A 17370-nucleotide genomic window follows, 5' to 3' on the forward strand; every position below is an offset into this window, starting at 1 on the left:
TGGTTAATTTTCTAACATCTATCAGCTATTTCTCCTTAGTAAGAATGTCTTTCTTCATTCTGGCAACTAGGTAATATAAATCCTTCAATAACTTATGTGTTCAGACATGGTTGACTTCTATGTTCATACGTTTAGAGAACTTGAACCATCCTCTGTCCTTATCTATTATATGCACGTGGCATGTAAGGTGGAGAGCCACATGCTTTTTCTCTGGAAGCACAGCACAAGAATGTCTCCAGTGTGATCTCTGCAAGCATGCACACTCATAGTGTAAATTTGAAAACTATATGTAGTTTATATATATAGATTTTTATCTATATGTAATTTTCATCTATAGCAATCTCTTGGACAAAAGGCCTTTGTAATTAACTTTTAGGTTATGTGCTTTGTACAATCAATTGCATTTCAGAGAGAACTGATACTTTTCCTCCTCTCATTTCACTGTTTTTTCACTGTTTTCAAGAGCTCAATATTGTGTGGAAATTATGTACTGGTTGTATTTTGATTGTATCCAGGAATATTAAATAAATTGTTTAAGGACAAAAGCATAGAGTTTGAGTTTTGCTTCTGACATACTCTGAAGATGTAAGCAGGAAATATTTTTATTCATAGATACTGGCTGATGGAAAAAGCCTCTTGGAAATACAAGGCTTAGATCCCAATGAGAAATACATATTTGCTGTTGCAGCATATTCTTCTGATGGAAAACTTATTGGTGATGCTATTGGGGAAACAACTAGGCCAATCCTCGCATATCCACCTCTTTCTGCTACTACTGTTCGAGCTTATCTAACTCAGGTAGGGTTATAATGTTTGGTAATAAGCTTTAACATGATTGTAATTAGTTTTTTTTTCATTGGTAACCCTAAAATTTCTAGCCATAACTCAATACTGTGCTGCCAAAAACACAAATCAGAATTTCAATATTCTGCAGTATTAACAAAGGTAAAATGAGTCTAGGTGAAATAGTATTTATATGATACGTAATGTAATACATCTAAAGCATTCCATAAAAGAATATTAAATCCTTAGTTAACAGTCAAGAAACTTTTTTGCCTTCCTACTTCTAAAGAGAAACTAGTATTAGCATAATCATATGGCTACTACATGTATTTTATTCCAATACATGAGAATATTCTTACAGCTGTTGCAAACTCGTGTTGAAGGGAGGGAGTTTTAAAGCCTTTCTTTTTCCTGTAATCATATTTGCTTATCTGAAGACCAGAGAAACGTGATAGATTAGTTTTAATTATCATTTAGTATATAAAATGAAATCTAATTTTTTTTCCCTGTAAAAAATTGAATATATATATATATATATATTTATAGGTAGCCTATCAGACTGGCAACTACACGTTAGCCAGAGGAGCATTTTCACCGATGTGGGATTATTTTGTTTCAAATTCTTCTCCACTGCCCACCAATGCAGCTGTTGTTTCCGCAAGAAGTACTTTGACTATATCTGAAAAGAGGTAACTGGTGAAATCAAAATTAAAATAATAGTTAATTATAGATGTGCATATTTTATTTTGAAGTGTACCAGGGTGTGAAATTTTGTTCAGCTTCCTTGTATGAAAAACATTTGATAAAAAAAGGTGTGAAATGTGTTGTAAAGATACAGTGTTGTATAATTAGAGGAGGGTTTTTGTTATTTATGGAAATGGTAGCATTTACACACCTAATTCTTTATAATGGTTGTTTTATTGCTTTAGATAATTGGGAAATACTAATAAAGTGGCCATTCATACCATACAATAAATTATTCTATGTAAAATATGTAATATTAACTGGGTTCTTGACTTTCAGTTCCCATAATGGAAGCTGTAGTGTTCAGAAACTATAGATGTTTTGCTTGGAACACCACCCAAATTGGGTAACTGCTTGCTAATGTTGTTTTGAGCTGATTATATAAATGTATTAATATTTTTAAAATATACTACTGTACTTTGGAAAAGACATATTTATTTATTTATTTATTTTTGTAAAAAAAAAATCAAATATTTAGTCATAATATGGATTTGTTGTAATAGCAAAGCCGAGCTGGAAATACTGTGGTTAAACTCACTGCAATTCTATAGCTAAAAATGCAAAATCTAAACTTAATTAATTCCTGGTTAGAAAAAAGGGACTTGTATGAAGTAATAGATATGAAATACAGTAATAAAAAACATTACTTTAAAATGTTGGTCAGCTGCTTATAATTTAATAATAAATTAACATCAACATATCTGATAGCAGATAATCCTCTTTGCTTGCGTTGAATTCTTCTAAGACTAATTCTTTCATTAGGAAAGCTTTGGCAGCCCAGTGAAGGAGATAACTAATCTTGCAGCTTCTGAGTTTCAGTTTCAACAGACAGCCTCAGTTCTGAAACTATAACAACAAAAAACATCCTTGCTGCATGTGTTTTTAATAGTTCTATGAAACATTGATCTTAGTTTCAAGATACAGATATTAGGGCAATTTTTTAGCAGTTTGGCCATAATGCCTCCACTTACACCTTACAGACAGAGTAACCAATAATCATCTGTTGTGAGGCATGTAATACATTTGGAGATTTTTCTGTATTCCTTTGTTAAACTTGCATAAAAGCCCACTGCTTTCTCTGCTGTTTGAATGTGAGCTGATAGTATAGGTTTGTATGTGCTTGAGTCATGTTATAGGTAATGCATCTAAGTGGGGTTATGGGGGGGTTCAACCATATCTCTGGTGTATCTCCTCTGTATTCATCAATGCTATCACTGTGTCTGATACCAGCCATGCAAGTTGACTGTGATGGTCTTGATGTAACATTGGGGATTTACAGGCAGCACCATGGACTGTTTGACTCAGGCTGATAATCACTAGACATCCTATGCCATGACTATATCTATGTCTTAACTCTTCCCGTGGTTTGGGAACAATGCAGGAATTGCAGTCTGCATAGGTGAATATGACTTTGTTTTTCTTATTTTTCATTACTTATTCTTTTCCTAACCATTTGTATGGGAACTGCTGCATCATGGCCTGAACCTCTAATTGATCACCTGACGTGAGCCATGAGCCAGCCAGGGGAGCACAGCTGAAGGCAATTCACCTGTGCTGCTGGAAGGGGTGGAGCCAGGCTTCACCCCTTCTAGACCTATTTAAGAGCTGGCTACCAGAGGGGAAGGATCTTTTCTAGAGATTGCCTTTGTTGGTGTTTTGTGGTGAGCCCAGTCAAAGGGTAACCCATCCATTTTATTCTCTTTTGTTATCGTTGTCTACTTTGCCTAACTCTCTTGATTATATTGTGATTATAACATCTTGATATCTATTGATTATACACCATTTTCTCTATTTTTTTTTCTTACTTTTAAGAGCATGCTACTATAAAAATAACATTTGAATTAAGGTCTGCTCAAACAAAGAGCAAACTTTAAATGCAAAAAAAGGTCAGGGATTTTGCTTTTCTGATAGTTAAGTTGTATTATTATTATTATTGTATGATTTTTACAACAGGGTAGAGTCTCAAACTTACATGATGGGACTTGAAACAAGACAGTTTCAGTTTTGCTGCTTGGTAGCTAGGAAATTGACTAGACTAACTTGACAGCACAGGGAGCGTAAAGAGACAGTAGGGGGAGCTGGAAGGAAAGGAAGATTCCTGTTTCAGACAGAAGCCCTGTTAATATCTTGGTAATGTCAAATATGGGAATGTGTCTATTTGTTATTCCTTTTTGAGTTCTAGTCTCTCTTAGGAAATGTGGTCAAGGAGAAGTAGAAATTTGATTCTTATGCTTCAAAATGATGGAATTGTTGCTGTAAAAAGTAATAACAACAACAACAACAACACAGAGGAAAAAAAGAAAACAGAATAATAAAAAGGACAAATACATCCCTACTCCTAGGAAAGAAAAAACACCCACAAAACAAACCAAAAGGAAAAAAAAAAGGCAGAAGAAAAAAAAAAATGGCATTTTGAGACTTGTAAGACAGACCTCAGTGATGAAAAGGAGTCTGTTATTAATATCAGAAGTGTACCTTACAACTGCATCCATCATTGTCAGTACAGAAAAATAGCCTGTTAAAGAAGATAGTTAAGTAAGCTATAGCATCCCAAGTTTCCAAAGCAAATTCGAAGTAAGTTTCACTTACAGAATCAGATGATTCTGCTAAGGAAAAGGTACTTTAGTATAGTAGAAGGAGTACAACAATTTGAAAATAAACTTTATTCCTTTTATTTATTTTTAAGCTAGAAATATGAAGCAATTTTTTTTTTCAGTTTTATGTGTAAGTCTCATTTTCAGCAGCAGCTACAGCAATCCATTTTGTCTATCATTCTACTATTAAAGATTGCATTTTCGTGTAATGTAATTTCAGGCATGAGGTGTCTGAATCATCAGCATCCTGCTTTTACCATTCTTTTGCCTTTTTGTTTTGTAGGTTACGTTTCGAGGCTGTGTCTCAGACCTCTCCTATCACCTTGTATCTCTTTCTGAGGAATATATTTGCTGTTTGTGACATTAATATCATGGAAGGAGCACTCTTCTGTGATTCCACTTATTGCAATGAGATACTTTATAAGAAACAAGTATGTGTAGCATGAAATAATATACTGCATTTTTTTTTTCCCTTCTGATGAGCATAATTTCATCATTCCAAAGTTCTGCAATGTACTAGTCTTAATTTGCAGAGTACTTCATTTTCTGTTGCATTATTGTCTTCCTTTCTGAAATATTTTAGTTGCTCCTGGTTACTTTGCATCCTAGAGGAAAAATTCTGAGTAGTTACTTGCTCATTAATATCCTAATCCAGAGCCCAGTGATTCCAACTGAGGAGGTTTTTTTCTTCAGTGTTGTTATGCTGTGTTTTATGAAAGAGGTATAATCATTGTTGGTTTTGTCCCACAAACTGGCTTCCAGGTTCTTTAATTTTCAATATTTATTCAAAATTTACATTTTCATTGTTATTGAATTTCTAACAAAGTTTCATGGTTTTAATATGCTAACCTTCTTTTTGCTTATTTCAGGCTGTCTTATGCATGTTAAGTTTCTATTTTTTTTGCTTTCTGTATTATTCTATTACTGTTCCACTCTTAGCTAATTGTTTGTCTCTTATACATGCTGAGTATTCAGTTGTACTATGGCTTTACTGGATCTGTTCACATGTACAACAACTGTAGCAGACTATTGGAAGTTGTCGTTGTCTTCCCCTTACTTACTCAGAGATCTTAGCATGTGAAATTCCCACTCCAGTCACTATGAGGATAGCTATCAAGGCATTATATTGATAAATTCCGAGGGCAAAATTAATTCAAGACAAGTGGTTTCTTTTAGAATTACTAATACAGTTGCTTTTGTTCATATACTTCTAACTGAAAATTCATTGGTGGAGATCACCTCCTCTCCCACGTAACAGTGACAGGGCAAGAAGGAATGGCTTGAAGTTGCACCAGGAGAGGTTTGGGTGGAAATTTCTTCTTCGTAAGAGAGGTAATGCATTGGAACAGGTTGCCCACAGGGGTGATGAAGTCACTTTCCCTGGAGGTGTTTACTGAAAGGGAAGGTGTAGTGCTTAGGGACACAATTTAGTGGACATATTGGCGGTAGGTGGACAACTGAACTAGATGATCTTTGAGGCCTTTGGCCTTTTTTAATCTTAGTAATTCTATGATTGCATGATTTTTAAACCTTTATCTTTCTTGCTGCTTACTCTGCTTCTTAAATTGTAATAATCATAGAATCATGGAATGTTTTGTGTTGGAAGGGACCATTAAGATCTCTAGTTCCAACCTTCTGTTATAGGCAGGGACACTTTCCTCTAGACCAGGTTGCTCAGAGTCCCATCCCAACTGGCCTTGAATGCTTCCAGGGAGGGGAAGCCCAACTGCACTGGGCAACCTGTTCTAGTGTCTCTCTACCCTCACAGTAAAGAATTTCTTCCTGACATCTAGTCCAACATCTGTCTTCTTTCACTCTCTGAAATGACTTTAAATGATTTTAATCAATGGTATTTATATTTGAATCAATTTTATATTTTTTTTTTTTCACCTACAGGTTGCTAGGTTAGCAGAATGTGAGAGAATGACTGTGGCAATTGAACTTAGTAATTTCTTGAATGATGCAAGTTATGCACTGCAGTCTGTTGTACAATGCTATGGTCTCCTTGCTCCAATTATTTATCACAAGATTTCTGCAGTGCCCGTAGTTCAGGTGAGAGCATTTAAGACAGAGCTTCTTACACCCAATTCCCGTGATTCAATTTAAACTTAAATAATGATTCAATCTAAACTTAAAATGGAGTGTATGGTAAGACAGCAAAATATCTAAGCTTCTACTTCTAGAGAAGCTGCTGAAACAAAAGCCTTTATTGGTTTTATGTGTTCTTAGTGCATATGTTCAATGTGAGCTGCATAGGTTCTGCTCTGATATGCTAAAGTAAATGCAGAATATTGATTATTTCTTCAGGATGATTCATTGGTATTTTTAAGCTAGAATGTGCTACAACTTCTACTCGTATGCCATTTGCAAATAACAATTTTGAGGAAAGAAAAGCAGCATTTTCTCTCTCTCTCTCTCTCTCTCTCTCTCTCTCTCTCTCTCTCTCTCTCTCAAATGTTTGGTTTATGTACAATTTTGTCCTTCCAAAAAGAAGGCTGTTCAATGTTTTGATAATACAGTCTATAGTTTTAAGTCCCCTTCCGGAAGCAAATCTCTTCTCCTTGAAAACAGTGTACCTGAATGCTTTTCTGTCATTTCTAAAACACCAGGCTTTTTAGTTTTGACAAGGATACAGTAGAATCTTGCAACATTTATGTTCATTTTTAGAACATACTGAAAAGATTTTTCTTTCTTTAAAAGTCTGATCAGCTCAATATATTTTTAAGCAGTCCTCTACTAGGAGTACATCATCTCACTGAATTAAACATTCTTTGATTTCATGTTAATTAAATCAGCAAAAATATCCATCATGTATCTATAATTTAATATCTAAGATATTGTGTGAACTTGTCATTTATATCAAAGGGCTGTGGATGAAATTTTGACACTATTAAATTCAATGGAAATTTTATTATTAGTTTTTGTAGAGCAAGCATTTCATCATAGCTGCTAGATTTTAAAGTATTTTTAAAGTTTACTATCAAATGCAGTACACTGAACAGACAACTTGGAACAGTACAAACTTGGAATTATGTTGCAGATTCATAACTTTTTTTTAACCCTTGTATTTACAGATTCTCATTAAGTGCTTGGCCGTCCTTCAAGAAATTCCAAGTGCTACTTTGCAAAGGAGACAGGCAGACTGTTATGAGAGTATTCAGCATATGATAGCTTGCACTTCATTTTATACAGCAAAGGTATGGTATAAATTATTGTGTTTACAACTTTAAGATACAGCTTCTCTCATACAGGAAAAAAAAAAAGCTGTGATATCTTCAGATATTTCAGTGTGATGTCTTAGAGAATTGGCAGTATTTAATAGTATGGAAATATTTATTCTCACCTTCATATTAGTGCATTTTATATAATAATGACATTTAGAATTTTAAATAAAATAATGTTATTTCTCCACAAAATAAAAAGTAATTATTAGTCCTTGACATGAAATCTGTATTTCATGTGATCATGTGAGCTTACATTTAACGTAGTATTATTTTCAGCAAGGCAAATATATATGAATTTAAAAATGTATTTACTGCAAAGAGGTCATATTTTTAGTTTTAATTTGGTTAACATACGTATCTTATTTCCTAATTAGATATGAGAGATTTTCTTATTTCATTCCGTGTGTTGATAGCAACATAAACATGTTGATTTTTAAATATAATACATATCTGTAGATGACATTTATAATTCTGACAGTAAGTTTTGTGAGATTAGGAGAAACATGGTACTTGTAGGATATTTTAATCACAACCATGTTAGAGTCAAAGTACCTGCTGTGGTGAATGTATGACTTTGAACAAGATAGATTTCCTTTGTTTCCGAGTGCACCTCAGCAGCAAGTTATGCTGAGGCAGAACTGTGGCTGCTGCTTTGAAGGATTCCCCTGCTTTTGGGAGCCCTCACATGAGTTGTTATTAGAGCAGGATCTCTGTACTCACCTTGAAAAATAAATTTATACATTTAAAGAATGTATGAAGTCCTAAAATTAATACAGTTTTCTTGACATTAATTAATTGCTTCACGGCTGTGAGAGCAGTGTTAGGGCACAAAGAAGGCTGAGAAGTTAGCTGAAAGCCAGCAGGGCAACCCTTCGCCAGCCAAGCCCACTGCCCCAGTCAAGGAGAGGGGCAGGCCAGAGGTGGTGGTCAGGTTCAGTCTGGGGTACAAGTCATTGGGAAGGCTTGTGGTGGCAAGCAGGTCAAGTTGGAAAGTCAGGTCTCATGAAGGTAGCGGGGGGTCAGGCACAGCCCAGCAGGTGGGTCTGCCATGATGGGAGCAGTCTGGAATCAAGTTGAGGAGTTAGGTCATGGGTCAACTGTCCAGGTCAGTGGATCCATGGCCAAGCACAGGCATGAATTTTGAGTATGCTAGTGACTGGGACTCCAATAGTGTAGCTCAGGTAGGGAGTGTACTCTCAGGCCTGTGCTGAAAGGAAGATCTTAGGCCCATGGGGAAAGGGCTTTGGGAGAGGATTGTCTGTAACCTCAGAGCTGTCCACTCAATGTCACAGTTTTGGAAGTATGGATTTGTGGCACTAGGAAATGTAATTCTGTTGTATCTGACTCACTGCTGTGGCATCACGACTAAAGAAGCAACTACTATGAAATATTTACATACTCATCTCCAAACGTAGTACTAAAAGGTTGTTCATCATAGAACCCCTGACTTGTCAGCATTTAGGAGCTTATCAAATGGAGGACATGCTGTTGCAAAAGTGAGCCCAGATTCATTAAGAGGTAGAATCAATAATTCCAAGAAAATAGTGTTTGGTGTCATATGATGATTTTTTGGAGGTTATCAATGAGACATTCACAACAGATGGTTGAAATCTGAGAAAGCACTTGTTTGAGGAAGCATGTTCTTAAATATCACCTTGTATCTCAGTTTGCAAAATAACTTTCATGCCGTAAAATTCCTTATCTAGATCTCTTTGGAGCTGAACTAACTGACGAACTCATTATTATCTGTTTGAGAGTGGATATGACATATCCAATGTCATTGATTCTCTTTTGTGTCTTTAATCCTGAATGCCGATTCAAAATATCAAATAGATAAAGCTAAAGTGACTCAAGCAGCAAGGCAAAGCTGGTTTCAGGATCAAAAAAGTCTGACCCATAAGGCATCCAATATCTCTCCCTGCTTTCAATAACTTTTCAGGCACTTCAAAGCCCCATTGTCTCTTGTTTCAGTGTATGTATAGTATTCTGGCTAGACTTCAGTTAATATGTTGAAAAAATATATATTATTGAAATGTCCTGAATATCCTGATTTAATGAAGACAATATTCCATGACTGGTAAGTGTTCTACCAGTGAGGATGCTTCTGCTAAGACTTCTACATTAAAATCTGTTCTCAACAAGTACAATACTTATATTCGTAAATAACTCCCATCTTTAAGACAGCTGAAACAATAATATGATATATAGATGTTTCCTTGTGACTTTTTCTATACATCTATTATCGGTCCCCAAAGATTTTTTTTTTCTTTTTTTTCCTACCAGGGTCAACATATTTTACAAGACTAGTTACTTTGATTCCTTCAATATAAGATGATTCTTTTTATTGGAATCTTAATATAGTGCTTGTTTGTAGTTGGATTTCCAAATAAAATGACTGTCTGTTGGTACAGCAGATTTTTTTTCCTTAGAGACAGCATTGAGACAGAATAGCATGCAGATCAGCAAACAGAACAATTTAATTGCAAAAATTTCTAATTAATCCATTTTAGAAAGTTTTCTGTTGAGTTTCAGTCAGGCTGTGTACAATTATTTTCTATTCCAAAGCCAAACATCTTAATTTGAAATTACAGTGCATATAGTAGAATTACTTGACCTTTAAAACTCTAACTGAGGGAGATGAAAACACCTAAAAAACATAACCCATAATGTTCAGTTACAAACTTCATATTTTTCAAAATAAATTTCACCACTCCATTTTATTAAATAAGTTTTACTGGTACAGTTGAGTTGTTCAAGTGTGCACTTGATACCAGAGAGATAAATGAGGAAAATGTACCTTTTATATTCTTTGATAGCAGTACTGCCGGAGTACAGGGAGAATGTCAAGCACTGCTATAGATACTTCTTGTTAAGTATTTCTATTCTTTGAGGAACAGTCTACGGGTAAGCAGAAGTAGAACGCATAGACAGTTTATCTGTTATTCCAAATATTTTACAGGTTTATAGTTCTGTTGTTTTCTTAAAGGAAACCTAAGTATTAAGTAATTAATGTCTATTTATAATATTCATATGTTTTGTCAACTGTAAGTAGATAATAATTAAACATGTGTGATGCGAAGCAAAAAAAAATGTAACTGATGATTCCCTTATAGGTTCTACGTTCATTGAAGGAATATGAACTAGCAGTGATTATTATTAACTATGGGAAAAAATTGTTGGATTCCTCACAAAGAACCTCACCTGGCCAGTCAGGAGCTACAGAAAGTGAAGAAACACATAAAATTAAGGTAACTACTCTGATATTCATTTTTTTTTTTCTTTTATCTCAATGTGCTATTTTTTTATTTTAAAGACCATATTTATTAACTTTCTGTTTAGATTGTATGGAATAGGAGTTTTGTTGTAGAGTAGGAGTTCCCAAGAGTACAGACAGCTGAAAACTTCTTTTTGTAGCCATCTGTTAGGACCAGTTGCAGACTGCAGTAGGTACAGGGACTCATTTAGTTCAACTGGAGAGGAGTTAGCAATATTAAGGTATAAGATAAAGAATTAGAAGATTTGGAATAGAATCCAAATTCCACTTTGTGCTCTTTTCAGTTAGGTAAAAGCTATTTTTTTAAAAAAGCTGATTATTTGATATTTCAGAAGACTTCTGCAAAAACATCCCATTTAGCTGCAATGGAAAAAGCAACAGAAAATCTAAGTGCTCTTGAATCAAATCTCCTAAGACTGACACAACCAGGTGGGTGCAATTTGTCATCCACCTTCTCTGTGTATACATGCATAAGTCCTGGAAGAGGAAGCACTTCTGTAAAGAACAGAATAAAAACCATGATGCAAAACTGCTGTTCCTCTGATCCTTCTGTTTTTGCTGCTGACAATGATGCCTGCATTCCTGCAGGACAAGTCACAGGATGAATGAATTCTATAAGTTAACTGAAAATTGCATTGATTAGTTAATAAAATGATTTTCCATTCTTACTTAATAGAAAGTTAAACTAATGGGTTTATCAGTTAGAGAAGAATGAGTTGTCATTAACTGACAAATACTTGACTGCTGAAGTCTGGTCTGTTACTAAAATAGGATAATTTTATACCAATCGATACGAGAACCTTCTGGTGAGACTATGCATAACAAATAACAAAGCTTACAGCCATCCTTACAAATACGTACACGTGATTTAGAAAAAAGAGCATGCTTGTTGTAGGGCATGCTGTTGAAAAGAAATATTGGCAAAAGCCTTCCTGTGGGGTATCCTTAAAGTGAATCAATACTTACTATTGCATTGATGATAACCTAAGAGAAAGATGAAAAACAGCTGAATCTGCATCTTTTGTAGGAGATGGAGGAAAACAAAATGTTTCATACACATTGCAATTTTACAGTTTGAAATTTCAGATGTTTTCCTATTTAACATTTTTTGGGAATTACTTTACTTTGTTAAAATGCTTGTTTCAAATACTATCTTGTTGAACTTGTCAAATAGGAGAAAATACTAACATAGGTTGTGGCTTGATCTAAAAATAATTAAAAATCTGCTTATCTTTTTGTCTGTTGTATTTGATTTCACACTATTTACATACAACAGACTGTCGCCACTGGAGGATGCAGTTATTGATCCACTACCTCAAATGGTTGTTCCAGAGTTCATTTTTAATCTTACTTTTTTCAGGGACTAGCTGCATTCATCTTTTTCAACCATGGAACTTGCAAACATTTGCATACGTGTGCTAGTCACTAATAGCATCATGTGTTAAGTTCATTCTGGACATCTTTAAAAATAAAGTCTGGACATTTCCTTACTGCACACATGATCTCCTTCATAAATGATATACGTGGAACTTTGTAAGACATGTGGTGAACTCCAGACACTTACTCATTAGCATAGTAGCTGGAAGTTCATCAGTCTCATCCATAAGCTCTTAATGCCCAAGCAGCACAGATGCTTGTGTTAGAAGAGGAGAGCAAATTTCTCTCTAGATGACAGGGACATTTAAAAGCGAAGTATGCCAAAGAAGGATTTTGCTTCAGTTATGATTCCATGTACAATTTCTGTTGAACGCTGTTACTATTTGTCAGAAAGGGTTTTGTTTGTTTATTGCTGTAGCTCGTGGATCAGAGCTTGCAGGACAGGAAGATCCTTTGTTCCTCTACCCCATAATTTCATGTTGGACATCAAACACTGCTTATCGAGAAGGTAGGATAAAATTGGCATCTATTGTAGTTGTAAAGGCTTGCTTTCTCTAGATAGTTTCCAAGAAAACAATCTTTTTACTGCTTGGAATAAACTCTTAGAAACCTTTTCATCTTTTTATTTTCATATATTTAGAACAAATTAAAACATAGCTTAAAAATCTTTAATGTGGTCACATTTAGAAATGTGAGGAATACTTAAAACTTAAATACTAAATACTAAAAAGCTAAAATACTTAAACATAGTTAAAATTTCTTTATTACTGTATTGCAGTGATGAAATTCAGAAAGAAATCACGTTTTCTTGAGTTCTTTATTCAAGTTTTGCACAAAATCCTGAATGAAGAGAAATTCCACAGTGTTCTGGAATGGGCAGAAAATGTGCAAACTTACTTGAAAAGGTAGGTCCTGTTATGGTTAAATTATTACTTAGTTTCATCCATGTTACAGTTACAACAGAAAATGCGAATTGTATGTAGGTCACTCTGTAAATGGAAGTGACAACAGACACAAAGAGCAGAATATCAATATTTGATAGGACAAATTCTTGGTACGAAACACTCCTTTTCAACATAGCCACCACTATTAGCTATGCATTTTCTCCAGCAATGAACAAGAGTCTGCATGCCACAGTCATAAAAATCTGGTGGAGGTGACCCGCTGTTTATAACTACTACTTCATGGCATTGTTGCTGCAAAAATGTTGCCCATTCAATACAACTTTTTGTGTGCTTACATCCAGTATTTGCTTCATAAACATTCAGCAAGCATCAGTGAATATCAGTGGGTGCCAGTTTTTCTGCATGTAGGAATTCAATGACACAGCTTTCCTTCATACACACTTCCATTTCAGACACCACCCTGTCACACTGTCTCTCTGCTGCCATCTGTTGCACAGCAACAAAATTTCATGGAATATTGGTGGGAAGGTTCAGTCTCTGCTGCCATACCACCACCATCTCTGACACTGTGGGCCAAGTTAATAAAGTAGGAAGTGTTACTTCTAGATCTTCTCACATATTGTAGGCAACAGGAATTTCCATTACAAAAACCAAACCAACAAACAAACAAAAAAATGATTGGGGGATTGGATATAAGGAATTTCTCATCAGTCTCCCATAGCTACATGTTAGGAGTGAGATGTTACCAATTCAGATTTCATCAGAATTTTGATGGTGAGCACTTTCTCTTTCTGAATGGGAGTAAAGGAAAGCTGATGAATTTACAAACTCTAGTGAAATATGAATTGCATGTGCCTTACCTGTTCCCAAAGATAACCCTTTAAATATCAAAGGAGTTTAACATGATGATGATAATTTTATCATTATTATTTGTCAGGAGGAACAACCACATTCTCTGTATTGACGAAACTCCAAGATGTAAAACAAGCTCTCCCGGTGACGCTGAGGGCACCAAGAAGTACACTGTAGGAATTAAGGAGAAAGTGAGTTTTACTTCTTAAGAGTCATGTTTGTCTTTACTTGGCAGCAATGCTATAAACACAAAGTATTGTTCTAAAAGCTGTCTTATAAAAACTACAGATGGAGATGTGTAATTGCTAAGACTTGAGATATAAACTCTAGCCCTCAGTAAACCTCTGCGCAGGAACAAATGTTTACATTAGATTTCTCTGAAAGACCAACTGTTGTGGGGCGTTTCAGTCAGAGTGTTGAATTCCAAAATCAATGAAAGCTTTAATTTTCCCATTTTAGAAAAACAAGTTAATATGAAATGACTTGGGTACCATCACATTAGGAAAGAGAGATCAGCTTTGGCTTTTTTTTGTGTGTGTGTGCAGTATGTTGTACATTTTATGAGTAGTTGTTCATTACTAACTCCCTCTGCAGACATTCACTGGTGTTTTGTTTAGAATTCTTTTAAAAGACATTTTTTTGCTTTTATTCCAAGTTAAGACAAATCCTAATGGATTTGTATTATTTTTGAGGAAGAGGTTTTCCCCTCATAACCTTCTTGTGAAGCTGTAATGCTGCTAGCATCTCAGATAGATGAGGGAAAGTCTTCTGTTTTTGCATTACAGATTTTTACTATTTAGTATTTATAATAGTAAAAAAAAAAAAGACAACAAGAACAACAAAAAAACCCATTATTTTTGAGATAAAAAACAATGGCATATGGAAGAAAATTTGTATACCTGTCTGGATCTTAGCATCAGTATTTGATACATCCCTTACAGAAAATTCCTTTACCTGCCATATTTTGAAAAGCAATTTGAGAATTTATTTTCAGTTCTGTTACATTACTGCATAAGCCAAACTGCTGTGTGCCTCAAGTAATTGATAATATAGATATAAATAAATATTTGAATTTTATTTAAGATTGTCATGGGATTTTTTTTCCAAAGGGTATGGAGACCTCACCTTTAAAGAAGAAGGAAGCATCAGCTTTGAAGAAACAAAGAAAAGAAACCCCGAGTGCTACTAGAAAGAGGCAGACTCTTAGACAGTATTTTGCAAAACATCCAAACATAATGAAATCTCCAGAAGCACAAAGGTAAATAAATATAAACTGTCAGGTTAATTTACAGGAAAAAGAGAACAAACAAAAAAACCCCACAACAAAAAAAAACCAACACAAGGTAGAAAATTATTTTAGAATGTTAAAGAGATCTGTTTATAGTTTATCAAAAAGAAAAAAATTGAGATGTGATCTGACTACAGTGTCATTATGCATCTTCATAAAGAGAAAATATCAGGTCATGCAGAATTGGTCTGGCAGAGAAACAACAACCAAAAAAATCTGTGGCTGGAAATTAAATCCAAGCATCCATATCTGAAATGGAATGCTTTCTTCAAATTGAGGGTGGTTAGCTGCTAAAACAAAGCAATAAAAAGAATGATCCAAATTTACAGTAAAATAGTAGATCCTTCATCTCCTGAGCAGACTGTGTGAAGTGCACACTGCATTTTGTATAATAATCTGTTTGAATGATTGAACTATAAGTAACTTCAGACATAGAGCTAAACTTACTTTTAAGTACTAAAATAAATATCTTACTGAAGTTCATAGAATGTAGGATTTAGAGTGTGTTAAGCACCCTTAAGATGAAAAGCAGAATTGATTTTCTTGACTGAAGCAAAAATCATTTTGCTAGAAATGTGCTTTCTGAGTTAAATACAAGTCTGGATATGTAATGGGACATTTCTGTGTTTTTGAATGATTTCATCATTCTTCAGGATTCTAGATCTTTGAGAAAACATAGTTTCATTTTTTTTGCTACTGCTTTTTAAAATTTATTGTAGGAATCTTACAGAAGAATTACAAAAAGTAGCTCACAACACCTTAGTGGTACTGCTGAAACCAATTGTGAGTAGTTACTTAAACCAAAAGAAGTTTCATCAGATATGTCTTGAAGAGATGCCCTGGAGGTCCCAGATGAATATTTATCTGGCAATTGCACACTACAACTTATTTAAAAAGAAGCTAGAAGAACAATATAACATTGGAATTTATGGTTCATGTCGTCAAGACAGGTATATCTTCATGACTTATCAGTGTTTGCTATTAATGTTGATTACTGTACTATTGCCATTAATATAAATAGATTTGAATAACACTATCATCAGTCAGCTTGCCTTATACACAGTTCATCTTCCACATAGAAATGAATTTACAGTTTAACACATTTTGACATATGTGTGACAGGTGGCATGAACATTTTTGATTGCTTACTTGACTGGTCAGGTTTTATGTCTCCTGAAAGTTCTGGAATGTAATATTCTGCAGTGTTTTTTGGTTGTTTGTATCTTTCATCTGTTGTTCATCTGGTTGCTAAAGCAGCTAAAAAACAATGAAAACTCGCTTTTGAGAAACTGAATTTTGTGTGTGTTCATATAAAAATTCTTCTGTATTATTAGTTTTGATTCTCTTTTCTTCCACTCTGCAGTTACAGTATTCTGGATCCTGAGATATTCTCATTAAATAATTCTGGAACTGTAGTGGTGAGAGAAGCTCCGGAGAGTAACAGAAGAACATCAAATCCTCTTCCTCTTGAGAAATCACCTTCAGAGCTGACCAAAAAACAAACATGTAAGAACTTTTAATGATAATGATAGTTGGTAAAGAATAAAATAATGAAACAATTCTACACATATCACAGTTTTTTTTTTAAAAAAAAAACCAAAAAAAAACAAAAACAAAAAAAACCCAAAACCTTCTTCATAACTTTTCCTTTTAAGAGACTTCAGTTTCTTCAAGAAAGATTTTTATGATTTTGCCAAATGATTTCTTCCTTAAATTTGGTAACTTCTAGGACTAGTCATGCTTTGGCTTTGAGGCTGAAAACTAGTTGGTACACATTACCGTGCTTTCTGCTTCTTCCTTTTCTTAAGTAAAAGCATCTTATATTTTAAATATCATAACCTTATAAGTATGATAACCCTAACTTTGGCATTTCCTAATACTGAAGCATTTAGCTGGCACAAAAATCCTAGCTGTCTGATAATATATTTTTTTCTTATGTTTTTGAGAACTTTAACTCATTATTAACCAGTGAACTTTCTGTCTTCAGATGGATCTTCTGAGCGCAACACTAAATTGTGGGGAAGAGATGCACCTCGAACTCAAATGACAAATGATATGCAAATATCCATCTCACTTTCTCCCAAAGAACGCAAGCAGTTTCCATCAGATACCATTTTATTGGACCATTTTACAAAAATCTTTCTACATTTAAGAAGAGCAGCAGTAAGATATATTTTCTTACTAAAAATTTTACTTTTTACTAAACACTGCATAACAAAACTTACTACTTTTTACATGTAAAACGTCCTAAGACACTTCAGAAAACTTTTTTGAAGATGACATCTTGCTGAAGATGAGAAATCAAAGTACAGTGTATCAAATGTCAGGC

At 34.4% G+C, this 17370-nt stretch overlaps 1 protein-coding gene across 1 annotated transcript in view; it reads left to right on the top strand.

The window, feature by feature from the left end:
* Window positions 1-17370, top strand: part of CFAP54 (cilia and flagella associated protein 54) — a 104735-nt gene that overhangs the window by 40278 nt on the left and 47087 nt on the right. Inside the window, exons 23-36 of the mRNA XM_042815931.1 lie at window positions 613-798; window positions 1330-1472; window positions 4405-4552; window positions 6018-6173; window positions 7196-7318; window positions 10459-10593; window positions 10952-11048; window positions 12415-12504; window positions 12775-12901; window positions 13839-13944; window positions 14863-15011; window positions 15761-15991; window positions 16405-16547; window positions 17029-17204. Coding sequence (XP_042671865.1) covers window positions 613-798; window positions 1330-1472; window positions 4405-4552; window positions 6018-6173; window positions 7196-7318; window positions 10459-10593; window positions 10952-11048; window positions 12415-12504; window positions 12775-12901; window positions 13839-13944; window positions 14863-15011; window positions 15761-15991; window positions 16405-16547; window positions 17029-17204 — 2010 coding nt within the window. The remainder of the gene's footprint in view (window positions 1-612; window positions 799-1329; window positions 1473-4404; window positions 4553-6017; window positions 6174-7195; window positions 7319-10458; window positions 10594-10951; window positions 11049-12414; window positions 12505-12774; window positions 12902-13838; window positions 13945-14862; window positions 15012-15760; window positions 15992-16404; window positions 16548-17028; window positions 17205-17370) is intronic.

This window comes from Centrocercus urophasianus, unplaced genomic scaffold, assembly GCF_019232065.1.
Source record: "Centrocercus urophasianus isolate 14NV4802_14NV808 unplaced genomic scaffold, USGS_Curo_1.0 seq_15, whole genome shotgun sequence".
Taxonomy (NCBI): domain Eukaryota; kingdom Metazoa; phylum Chordata; class Aves; order Galliformes; family Phasianidae; genus Centrocercus; species Centrocercus urophasianus.